The sequence below is a fragment of the Cicer arietinum genome, chromosome 7 (assembly GCF_000331145.2).
Source record: "Cicer arietinum cultivar CDC Frontier isolate Library 1 chromosome 7, Cicar.CDCFrontier_v2.0, whole genome shotgun sequence".
NCBI lineage: Eukaryota > Viridiplantae > Streptophyta > Magnoliopsida > Fabales > Fabaceae > Cicer > Cicer arietinum.
In genome coordinates this window covers 58116030-58128881 of record NC_021166.2, presented here as the reverse complement: position 1 = coordinate 58128881, position 12852 = coordinate 58116030, and the positions used below count along the sequence as shown (strand labels likewise).

The following is a 12852-nucleotide window of genomic DNA, read 5'->3' as shown; positions in this document are numbered from 1 at the left end:
TTTGATCTAAAATTTGAATCAAATTCATGAACATTTGTAGACTCAACTTTATCTTATATATAAAATTGGAGGTACTATTATAATTGGTTTTTAAGACCTCAATTTAATTTTTTTTTTAACCCTCTGATTGTTGGAGAAAATAAGCTCTAATAATTCAGAGTTCGATCAGAAGATACGTAAAATCTGTCTAAGAATTGTTTCCGCCAAAATTCGAACTCATGTTCTCTTGAACTATTCGTCCTTAACTTTAAAATTTTCTTTAGACCTAAATATTACTGAAATTTATTTCTAAATTCTAATTGTTAAGAGAGGCAAAGAAATAAAAATAGTGTTAGGGAAGAAGGCAGAATAGCAACAGGAGACTGCAAAATGGATGTACTGTCAAAAACCTGGTAATGACATTCATTTGAATGCTTATTTTAATAATAATTAATAACTTCTCTTTGAGAGAAAAAAATAATTTCCTCTTGTGAGTGAAACTGTAGTTAGAGTCTGACCGGTACACGAAGCCCATCATAGCTCAGTTGTGCATCAATGCCCTCAGACTCCAATAATTTTGTAAGGTAGCCATTCACTTCTTCATGGTCCATCAGATGCATCATCCCTTCAAGTTGCAAATAAAGAGACATCAAATATTAATCCTTTGAAACATTTCCATTGATGGAAAATGTAATAGTGACTACCCAATTATGTTTTAGTCACTACCTATGATCTTAAGGAGAGATTTTATTATAATTCCTAAATATTTTATCAATAAACTTTAGTAGAGGAAGATTATGCTGGCAAGGAAGTTGAAGCCGAACGTACCAGTAAAAAGTGTCCTTTTGGGTTGAATTTTCCGCACTTCATCTAAGGCCTGAAAAGGATGATCAGAATAAACTTCATTTCTCCAAGAAAAAAACAACAAATGTGAAAGGAATTATTACCCTTGGAAGTCCAAAATGTGTGGCTGAAGAGCGATCAGGCCTCAAAGCATCCTGCAGAAAGTTGAATCATACACCTTATGAGATAAAGAGGAATAGTACACTATATTTCTTGGTTTTTCATGTGAAAATGATACAAGTTTATGGCAAGATAGAAAAGATAAGAGGGTGAGCTGAGTCACCATGATTAGAAGTTCACAGTCCTTCAAAAGTGGATAAGTTTCTTCAGGAATTTCACTGACATCACTGCAAAATTAGACACAAGATCAACTCACCTATATTGATAAAAAAGCTGGACTGAATTATAATAAAAAAACTTTTCCACTAAGTGAGAAACATCACCTTATGTAACATATATTACCAAAACGGAAACCAAGGGACCGATAACCTTGGCCATGCCACACTGGTAGTGGGGTAAACTGAAGTAGAAAAAGAAATTAGACCAAGCCCCATGCACAAGAACTTCATGATCATAAATTAATTGATTGTGCAATAGATGAGAATATGAAGTGAGTGAATAGGAAAAAGTGCCAAAATCCCTGATTTCATTCTATTATATTTGTAACATTTAATAATACTGACCTTCAATCCATGTACAAAAAATGGTTCTTCAGATATTTGAGTGAATTGCAAAGCTGAGACTGCAGCACCAGGTAAGACTACGCTTGTATCTACTAAATAATAGTGGGTCTTCTTCATCACCTGCAGTCAGTGATGAACACATGAGCAAGTTCAAGTAAAACATATCTCAACAGTTGTTCATTTAAGTAAAAAGTGGTTCGTGAATCAGCTGATCCTAACAAGGCCACAAGCTTTCAATATTTTTTTCCTTCCAGGGTAAAGCTACAAGTGCTATTAAGAGGAACTTCAAATCCATATGGCAAAAAAGGCATAAAAAAAAAAAAAAAAAAAAAAAAAAAAAAACAGATGACAATTAAGCCACAAGAAATCAAGCTTATTATACTCTATCCTCGAGTTATAATATTTGAGAAGGAAAAGATTTCACCTAAAACGTTTCTTCATTTTCCTATGGTAGTAATCTAAATAATGAAAATGATCTTAAATGTGGAGAGGATTATTAAGAGACAGGCATAACCGTAACCCAAGATGGATAACTTCCCTCTCTGATAAGTTTTATTTGAATTTCTACAAGAATTTCTATTAAACAATTCTCTGGTGTTCAGACAATACCAAAAGAAAGAATTGATCCTTCTCAACTTTTAACTACAACTCACATATTTTCAAATGCATAATGAATTTCGGTACTGTAAATGTTGAAGCAGATGCAGATATTAAGTGGTGCTAAGTAGCTAGCATATTATATAAATACGTACATCAATAATGTCAGCTGCACACCTTCCTTGGGTAATCCCAGATAAGGCATGAACACCATTTATTAGTAGCTCTATGAATTGATTACTTAAGATTTAAACAAGCTGACACAAATGCAACATACAATTCCAATAGTATCACAAGTTCTGATGAAAAACATTAATTTCTTTAATATGGTGCTTATGTATGGGAATCCCTTCCACAATTGATCTTAATAATAACAATGTATCCTAAACATATAGACAACATCACACCACACAGAAGGTAAAATTGAAAGCTGTAGTTTCAGAAGGAAAGCACGGGGGAAAGGACCTCAAAATCTCGGTTGGCTACATATATTGGAATAGAAGGCTGAACATTGTTAGTCCAATCTCTAAGATCATCAAGACCTGGCGAGAAGAGAGAAGCAGACTTAGTCTATATGACTAATTAGATTCCTTATTACTTCAGGCAAGAATTGAATTTGTCATACTGTTATTAATTATTCAAAGAGTGTTAGAAAGTATTAATGTCGGAGACCTCCAATTGCATCAGCATGAGAATGAGTAATAACAACTGCATCAATTGTTCTTATCCTGACATAAATACAACCAGTTAAAGAGAGATTAAAAAAAGTAAAGTCGAAAAATACAAGGAAACCACCAAGAATACCATCTACTACAAAAAACCACGCTCGATAGTCAAGAGATCTTCAAGAATAAAAGTATTTAAAACCACAAAGGAGTGCCAATGTACAAGTCTAATGAGATTCTTCAGTCTTAAATTGTTCAGTACGAAAATGCATTCCAGATATTTGATAATCTCAATTATAAATCATGCACAAATTTAACTCGTATACTTTCACAGACTCCCATTTAAGCCACTGGACAACACTCTGGTCCCACTAAAATGGGTACTTCTAAAATGGTGAAGTACCCATACCGGATACTTTTTTATGTGCATATACCTCACATAGTTTGTGCAGGCGCATCTCTTCTATTTTGCAATGTCCTGCTCAAATGTTCCATTCTACTTACAGTTCCTAAGCCTTATTAATGTTGTAAAGTACTTCTCCTAAAAGCAATAAAGAAAATAGGAGAAGCTGTCTCAAATAACAACAGCAAAACAATTGGACAGGTAAACTAACCCAAATTCAGGGAACCACTGGAGAGCACTGTGATAGAAAAATCTGCAACAACAAAGTTTTTTATCAGCACCCAAATGAAGCAATCACATGAGATAAATTGTGTTTTCCTTGAATCCAATCTCTCAGTTTTAAAAACAATATAGACATACTTCATACATGACTATTTCCTAACACAGTATACATCATATCATGACTAGGCAACTCAGACTTAAATAGAATCCACCCATACAATATCTTCAAGAGAAATAAGAAAAAAAGCCTATTGACACTCACAATTCTATAATGACAACCAAGATGCATAGATCCATGTAGATGCTACGATCTCAGTACTTAACTAGTTGAACGTTTTCCTAATGCGTAAACTGCAACCACAAACAGTGAAAGAAATCCTTCACTTCTTAATGGATCAAATTCAGGCTTCTTCAGCACATATATAACATTAATAATGAATTATACTAGCAAAACATTGAAGGAAGACCACAATGGCTACTATCTATAACGTTCCATTAGAGTTTTGATTAGTTCACACAGAATAAAAACTCTCATTTGGGGCAAACATAAAACATTAAGAAATCACATACTTAGACTGAAATCAAAATATAAGGAAGAAAATGCTCATTCTAATCCATAATCTATCATAATTACAATACATATAACACATTGAAATTTGAAAGTTGAAACATACTTTCCAGCATCTATAAGTATATTGTGTGTTCCTGTGGGGTTCAGGTGGCGAATGAGTATACTTGTGTTAAGTCTCCTATTCTTATCACCCGGTTTGGCAGCTTTCAAACAGACCTATAATAAGCATAAAAAAAGACAAAAATAACTCTCTTAACAAACATTCTTCAATATAAACCCATGAAGCATCGACAATTCATATCGAAGGCGTGTTTGTGTTAGTTCTTGGTAGATATAAACCCTACAAATTAAATATCATGCTGAAATTACAAGTTTATGATAAGATAAAATACTAGAGTTGATTATTGTACCGGACATTTATTTAAAGGATTAGTCAAACAGCTAACACGCGGAATCCCTTCACTAGTTCCAGTCCCTATAAATATAACTTCACTTTGATCAACAGGTAATTCTCCCACGCCAACTCCATTAGCAGAAACTGCAAAACAAGATTAAACTAATTTCATAATAAGGAATTAACAAATTAACAAATTAATTCATCATTAGTGGTTCGAACATTATTGAAAATCCAACAGCATGTGGTAGATTAGGTTTGAATGAAATAAAAATGAAATTTGAAAGCGATAGTAGGAAATGGTAATGATTGAGAAAGATGAAATGAAAGAGAGAGAGGGAAAAGGAAGTGGTGGTTAGTTAGTTAGTTAGTTAGTTACTGGAGTGGATGGGAGAGAGTGGAAATGAGATGGAAGAGGGACGGAAACGCCATGAATGTGGAGAGCGATGTTGAATGAATGAAGTGAGGGAAGAAGGAAGAAGACGAATAGAGGTAACCACCATTGGTTCAATTCACTGTTTGGTGTCTTGTGTTCTTTTCTCGATCGCATAAACTTTCTTAACCCTCTAATGTGTCATTTTGTAATAACTTTCTCACTTTTATTTGTATCTTCCAATACTGTGAAATATTTTCCACTAGCATCACATTGGACCACTCATATTTATTTAAATCCACTAAATCGGATTAACTTTCTGACCAATGTCAATATTATATAGAATAATTGTACTTTAATGTTTACATTCATAGTATATATCTAGTTCAAGTAACAAATAATATTATTCGATTTAACATGCCTCAAATTTAAATTTAAAATCTCTCGAATTGTGTATGAGTTTTTAATTGTATTTATTTAATTGACTTTTTATTAAAAATAAGGACACTTGTTGAAAGTACTAAAAATGAAAAAGTCTATTAAGAATATATTGAAAGTTGTGTTTTAAACTTTTTGAAAGCTTAACAAGACTTTTTTTTTTATTGAGCAATGCACATTTTCATAACATATTGTTGCATTTGTTCATTTAAAAAGACAAACCACAAGTCTTTTGTATGTTTTGAATCATACACCTCAACAAAATACATTCTCAACTTGCTTCATCTAGTGCTATAAGTTTTACATATGTATGACAAGCTCATATTTATTAGATCTCTAAGAAATGAAATATATTTTTTTATTTTGTTTTGATGTTTTTGTGGAGTGAAAAAGTACATATTGTTATTGTTAATAGATCGACAATAAATAATATATCCAAACATGTACAATTAGCAAAATAATAATTGAGTTTTGTCCAAATAAAATCACTTTTGCGTTATATAAATTTCATGCTTTAAAAAAAAAATTATTTATCAAATCCTCAAAGTTTAATATCGAACAAATATGTACCATTTATAGTACATATTTCATCTCAAACTTTTTTTCTTTAAACAAACAAATTTCAAAAGCTCTTAAGAAATTCTAATAATATTTGTATCATCAACGTAAAGAGAAATTAGAACAAATTCACTTCCAAATCTTTTTATTAAAAATACTTAGACAAATAATGGAATAGCATACCTTTAATTTTAAAAATATTATACAACTTGCATCCAAATTATTTAAGTACAAAAAAAACTTATTCAATTTAGTTCGAGAATCTCTTCGAGAGTTTGAATTATATGTCTCAACAACATCCTTTATAATTATCATTATCAAAGAAATCATACAAATATATTTTAACATTTTGTTCAAATATAGATCAAGTCTTTCATGTGTAATTAAATTCAATCAAATATGAAATGTATTTAGGATCACTTCAAGAGAATACATCTCTTCAAAGTTATTAGTATGATTTTACCAATGGTCTTGAACAACGAGCTAAACTTTATATGCATGTATTTTATGATTCTCATTTTATTTTTGTACAAAACACATTCATATCTAATTAGTTTCTGATCTTTAATTACATAGACTACAAGCCAAAAAAAAAATCGTCTTACAAAACAAGATTAATTTTGGTTCAATCGCATCTTTCCATTTAACCAATAATTATTTTATCAAAAATCTCTAATAGATGTTGGTTCAAGATTGTCATTATCATTTATCATATAAAGTTATATTATATAAAAATAAAAAAAATAAAAATATGGTCAAAGTAAAATTATTTCTGATTACTTCGTATTTCATGACGATTTATGGAGATATTTTTATTTTTAAAAATTTCATATACTTGCTTAGTTTCTTATAGAAATGAAAAATAGCAATCTAATATCCTATTTTTTCTATGATTCGATTTTTGGGTAAAATTTTATTTATCTATTTGTAATTTTTGCTATTTGGGGAATTAAAAGAAAAAAAAAAGAGAAAATGAACCCAAAAAAAATCCATATTCAATTTTCCTTTTAAACTAAGGACCCCCACTAAATGACTGTCAACATACAAATTTGTGTAATGTATTTCAATTTCTATTTCATTATAAGCTTGTTTTATTACTACAACTATCCACATAAGACAATACATCTGAATCCTTTCCCACTCAAACCATACAAGCAATAATAATCCTTGTTTATATCATAAGGATCCAAATGTTGGGTCAACTTCCACCTCAGCAATGCATATGTCAAACCTCCTGTGCAAAGTCTCCTTCAAAATCAAATACAAAACCAGGAATTTTTAAATTCAAATCAGGCTAACAGATCCATAAAGATCTTAAAGTTGAAATCTGTAACCAAACACCCCAAAATAAATGCTAAAAGTAGAATCAATAGTCTCATTATTAATGTTGACTCATTCAAAACAGGTATAAATAGAGGTCAAGTATGGTGATGTGGCAGAATACATGAATATAATTGGATGTCAGTATAAAACTATTTTACATTGATAGTGTATATCTCCTTTTCTCTAATTATTTACATCCTCAGACATTCAATAATGTATTAATCACAGGCACACATAAACTAAAAGTACTATACAAATGTTTAATGATCTGTAAAACAATGGATAAGCCTTAAACGTAATATTAATCTTCTTTCCAATGAAGTATTTTTGAAAAAATTTCAAACTCAACCTCGAGTTTGAACTTTGAAGCCAATTGGGTAACTGTAAAATTCTCATGTCACAAAAAAAAAAAAAAAAGTACATTTTTTTTATTAAACAATTGAGAAAGATAAATTATTATTATTAATAAAAGTGACACTAAGAAATATTTTACTATTGCCTCTGCCTCATATGTGATCTGAATTCCGTCCTTGAAATTATAAAGTCAAACTCACGAAAAAAGGATATAAGCAAAGTAAATATAACATTTAGTAGAAACTTGACAACAAAATGGTCAATGTACTAATTAGAAATTTTAATCAATCACTGGACCAATCTGTCATTTTAAAATGATGTGTGATCAGTTATGACACAAAAATACATTATATAATCAGAATTAAAAAAATCCAAAAATTCATACTTATAGTAATAAAGAGAGGATTAATAAATCATCTAATGCATACCTTCTAAATATTCACAATCTCAAAATCTGCATCCTGACGCTGAGAACAGTTGCGGAAATATGCAGTTAAATGGTCAAGGTTGTCGATAAAGATTTTATATGTTGATCCCACTTCAAAGCTCAATGACTTCCATCTACTATAACACAAACATTCTGGCTTTATTAATTCTGCAGCCCCACAAGAAACCTGAAATTGAATTTTTTAAAAAAAATCAAAATTTGGCCAACCTTACAAACGGATTTGGATTTGGTGCGATAACTGCTTCACACAGTTACTGATCTCAACCGTCTAATCCGAAAGGAACAGCTGGGTTTGTTATTGTGTAAATTGAGTTGTCCAGTCTCATATTCACAGACGAGATCCTATACTGTGTGAAACTGCGCGGAATTGCAATTGCACGCAATCCAGATCCCACACAAACATTGTCCGTTCTTATGCACAGACATATAAACATGTTAAGAGGATTTTCTCTATACCGCAACTGTACCGAAGGATAGTTTAACAGCTTCAGCTTTCTGATGTTCCCGTAACATATTGACCAAACCATAAAAATTCTTCTCCTTTGGCTTCCACAGGTAATTTTCCATTCGGCCAGCTAATTCATGAATATCAATGGCGAAGCCATCCAAAGAAGGAAGACTAAACTCAAAGAATGCAGAAGGTGTAGTGTACAAGTAAGTGAAATTGAGAAGCTGTGGCGAAGCAACTAAAATCTTACATCTAAAGCGATTGAACACTAGACTCAAGTTACATAGTTGAGGAGCTGATATCACGAAATCCTTAGGGCTCAAATCCGACTTAAAGCACATTTCACTTAAGTGCAAATTCTTCAAATTGACACAATTAGCAAACGGATCAAGACGCTCCATTCCCGTAAAACATAGGGTGAAGTCATTTAAATGTAAAGTTGTCAATGTTGTAAAACCGAAAAGCTCTGCCAAACTTGCAAAAGGATTTGAAAAGTCGGCTGCGGTAGGAAACATTGGAAAATGATCCAGATGCAACATGTCCAATGATTTGAACCTGAGTAGAGACAAGACATTTGTAGGATGGCATTGTTTTAACTCGAGCTTTTTCAAGGATTGGCAAGTAAAAAGAGGCAAAGGAATTGCAATCGGTGGACATCCCGTGGTTTTTGCCCGAAGATTAATTCTGATCTCTTCGACACCGTGAGATGCTGCATATTCAATAACCTTATACAACAGATACTGATCTGTCGCATAATCTACCCCAAAGCGATTGTAAATAAGAACTTTTACATTGGAATTATCGCGATGGGATAGAACCCACAACACAAACTTCTTGAAATCAACCAACCGCGTGAATGATCTGCTACTAAAGTGAAGGAAGGGAACTGAAGTCCAAACATACCTCCACCTTTTCGATAGAGCACAAGTTCGAACTGCATCTCTTGTTTCCATATACGACAAAATATGATGAATAAGGCTATCGGGCATGTCACCAAGCCTGTCCCGGTGTCCTGCCGCTACACAATTATACACATTTTGAGTCGCCAAACTTGTCTCTTTAGACCTCTTTATGACAGGAATAAATTCCAGAAAATTAGTTTCCTGCATTCCGCCTTCACGGCAATTACCAAATCAGTCGAGTTGAAGCTCTCAATCACATTCCCCTCAAACTATTACTCTCCAAAATAGGAACTAGAAACTATCAATTGATAAGCTGATTTGTTCAGCAGCAGTACTCCTCCATGTACAACAATCTGACAACACAAACAAAAATAGATAAATTTGAAGTACTATCTCCTATCCTATTTATAAGAAACAAACGACTAATTGACTAGGACAAATGAAAAGCATTTAAATCACTAAGATTAATAGAAGTTTTAACTTATTCCGAAACAACCATATTACATAATTTAATTCATTCAAGACTAATACATTCACTTGCATGGAAATGACAATAAACAAGTAGATAAAAGAAACTTAGCACTTACTAAACTTAAAAATGAGTCAATGTTTCCTATAATTAAGACCTAAACTTACACTCAAGTGTTCCTTATAAAAAGAACCAGAGGGAGTATATCAATGTATATAAAAAAAAAAAAAAACATATCCTTATCCTAAAAACACACACCATAAAGAATTTTCAAGTGAACATTTAACAACAGAAAGTAGATAATATCAAATTGAAAATAAGCAATTGAGTGGTAATTGATACATGACAGTAAATAATTTGAGGCTCAAACAATGAACCTACCCTAAATGACCCACAATTCATCTCTTGTAAAAAATGCTAAGCTTGAAAACTTCTTCAATCCAATTCAATCCTCAGAATTCAGAAAGAAACAGAAACCTCATAAAATTGAAACAAAGAAACTAAAGTATGAACCTTGACTCTAAAATGAATGCAAAAGAAAGAAAAGAAGCAAAGGCAATAAATGAAATTACGAAGAACAATGAATAAAGAAGAGAACTTTACTATTGGATGGTTGAAAAAGTCAGAGAAAGACACAGGCGAACAAAAAACAATATAAAAAAAAGTAATGGGTTGTTGAAAAAGGAAGAGAAATTGGAACCTGAGTTGGAAGATGGTGATTGATGAGCACGCGCGTTGACAAGGAGAGATTTGTGGAGACTGATTTTGTTTTCTTAGCATTTTTGTAGTTACTTTGTAGGCGTGGAAATGGAAATCTGTAAAAAGAGGAGTATAAGACTCTCTTTCTGCCAAAGTTTACAATTCTTAATTAATTCATTATTCTTTTTTATAATAATAATAATAATGTTTTTACGTGGATTGGGGAAACAAAGTATCATGGTTAAAATAATTTATAGATTTATTTACATTTTTCTTTATAATTCAAATGAAGATATTTATTTTAATAATAACAACATTTGTTAACTGAATTACACGTACTTATATAATATATTACAATAGTTTAAAGTATTTAATAAATTTAATTGTTATAAATATAAAATAAGATAAAAGTATATGGTTAATTAATTTATAAAAAAAAAAGTGACATTGATCAAATCTCCTACCTTTCTTAATGACTTAATGCAATTGTTCATAACACATCCCTAAACCCTATTAGTGGTATGAGTTCAACTATGTCAGAGATATTAATAATGAAAAGAGGAAGAAGAGAAACAACCACTATAGGATTTCATAACATAGAATGAACCAAAACTAAAGTTAATAGGGTTACAATGAGTATATATATAAAAGAATAGAATTGTCTAAAATACCCTTACTACTAATATATAATAATATTATCTAACATCTCCCCTCAAACTCACGATGCATTAACATGGAGCATCGACAGTTTGTCAACTAAAAAACGGAAACGTTTAATGGAATGCATCTTGGTAAACAAGTCAGCAATCTGTAAAGAATAAGAAACAGACGGTAGAGTAATAGTTCCATGCTGAAGATGATGACGGGTAAAATGACAATCAATCTCAATGTGTTTGGTGCATTCATGAAAGACCGAGTTGTGAGCAATTTGAATAGCAATCTTCTTATCGCAGTGCATCAGAGTTGGCTCAGAAAGAGAGATACTCATATCAGACAAAAGCCAACGCAACCAAATTATTTCAGCGGTAGTGGATGCCATAGCACGATACTCAGCTTCTGTAGAGGAGCGAGAGACAATGTCTTGTTTCTTACTTTTCCAAGAAATAAGAGAGTCTCCAAGAAAGATACAGAACCCTCTGGTGGATTTACAATATGTGGTGTCACTAGCCCAATCAGCATCAAAATAAGCTCGTAACTCTAATGAGGATGAGGATGGAAAGAGAAGACTTTGAAATTGAGTTCCTCGAAGATAACGAAGAATCCGAATAACTGCTGCCCAATGTACTGTAGTGGGAGAAACAACAAACTGACTAACAACATGAACAACATAAGCAATGTCAGGTCTGGTAATCGTAAGATACACTAAGCTGCCAACCAAAGTACGATACAAAGTGGAATCTGGTAAAGGAACACCATTCGAGGGAGCATATTTCACATTCAACTCAAGATGAGTATCTGCTGCTCTAGTATCAAAAAGACGAGTCTGATCAAGAATGTTGGCAATGTACTTGGATTGAGAAAAAAGGTAGCCTCTAGGAGAGTAGGCAACTTCAATCCCCAAGAAATAGCAAAGAGTTCCCAAGTCCTTCATCTCAAATTGTTTGGCTAACTGCAATTTCAACTCATTGATTCCACTAACATCATCACCTGTAGTAATCATATCATCAATATATAGAGAAAGTATAATGTGACCATAAGTGGTGGACCTTATAAACAATGCAGAATCATGTTCACTAGAGCGAAAACCAAGAGAAGTGATCACAGTAGAGAATTTCTCAAACCAAGCTCGAGGAACCTGTTTAAGACCATATAGAGCCTTTTTTAACTTACATACTTCCCCTTGATTATGAGAAACTCCTTGCGGAGGGACCATATAGACTTCTTCATGAAGCTCACCATTTAAAAAAGCATTTTTGACATCCATTTGAGAAATATGTCATTGACGAATAGATGCAACTGCAATAAGAGGTACTAATTCATACCATATTGTTGAGAGAAACCCTTAGCAACAAGATGTGCTTTGTAGCGCTCAGCTGACCCATCAGACTTAGTTTTGATCTTGTGTACCCAACGAGACCCAATAGCACGTTCTCCAGGAGGAAGAGGTACTAATTCCCAAGTATTGGTTTTGTGCAATGCAGAAAGTTCTTATGCCATAGCCTGCGTCCAAAGAGGATCAAGAACAACCTCTTTATAGGACGAGGGCTCAGACAAACTGTGAATAGATGTTAAGAAAGAAACAAACGAAGTTGAGTAAGTGGAATAGACAAAATCAGGTAACTGAGTAGACTTACGTTGACGAGAGGGGTAACAAGGAGGATCAACAATCGCATGAGGTGGTTGAACAACCGGGGGGGCAAGAGGGATGTCATCATGTGGAGTATTAGTATTTGTCCCGCAATTCTCAACATTATAATCACTAGAAGCATAATCATTAGGACCAAATGGATCAATATGGGTTAGTTCAGAACTCTTAGTAATCT

General features: G+C 32.5%; 2 protein-coding genes across 6 annotated transcripts; both read right to left on the bottom strand.

The window, feature by feature from the left end:
• Positions 1 to 376: 376 nt before the first annotated feature.
• Positions 377 to 4947, bottom strand: LOC101510973 (putative hydrolase C777.06c). Its single transcript, XM_004510328.4, has 12 exons — positions 4737 to 4947; positions 4374 to 4501; positions 4067 to 4179; positions 3382 to 3423; positions 2775 to 2830; positions 2568 to 2644; positions 1506 to 1625; positions 1266 to 1342; positions 1106 to 1169; positions 927 to 977; positions 808 to 856; positions 377 to 604 (listed from the first exon to the last, which is right to left on the bottom strand). Exons 1-12 carry the CDS (start codon positions 4858 to 4860, stop codon positions 486 to 488), a joined length of 1020 nt encoding a protein of 339 aa, XP_004510385.1. The 5' UTR covers positions 4861 to 4947; the 3' UTR covers positions 377 to 485.
• A 1754-nt stretch (positions 4948 to 6701) lies between these two features.
• LOC101511282 (putative FBD-associated F-box protein At5g22720) lies at positions 6702 to 10517 on the bottom strand. Of its 5 annotated transcripts, none has more exons than XM_004510330.4 (4): positions 10371 to 10517; positions 8308 to 9554; positions 7832 to 8017; positions 6702 to 6974 (listed from the first exon to the last, which is right to left on the bottom strand). In XM_004510330.4, the coding sequence occupies exons 2-3, from the start codon at positions 9406 to 9408 to the stop codon at positions 7835 to 7837; spliced, it is 1284 nt and encodes a 427-aa protein (XP_004510387.1). In that variant the 5' UTR covers positions 9409 to 9554; positions 10371 to 10517; the 3' UTR covers positions 6702 to 6974; positions 7832 to 7834. The 5 variants fall into 5 exon arrangements, 3 of the variants coding, with proteins under 3 accessions (XP_004510387.1, XP_004510388.1, XP_004510386.1); XM_004510331.4 differs by lacking the exon at positions 10371 to 10517 and adding an exon at positions 10274 to 10335; XM_004510329.4 differs by lacking the exon at positions 10371 to 10517 and adding an exon at positions 10052 to 10259.
• Positions 10518 to 12852: the final 2335 nt, after the last annotated feature.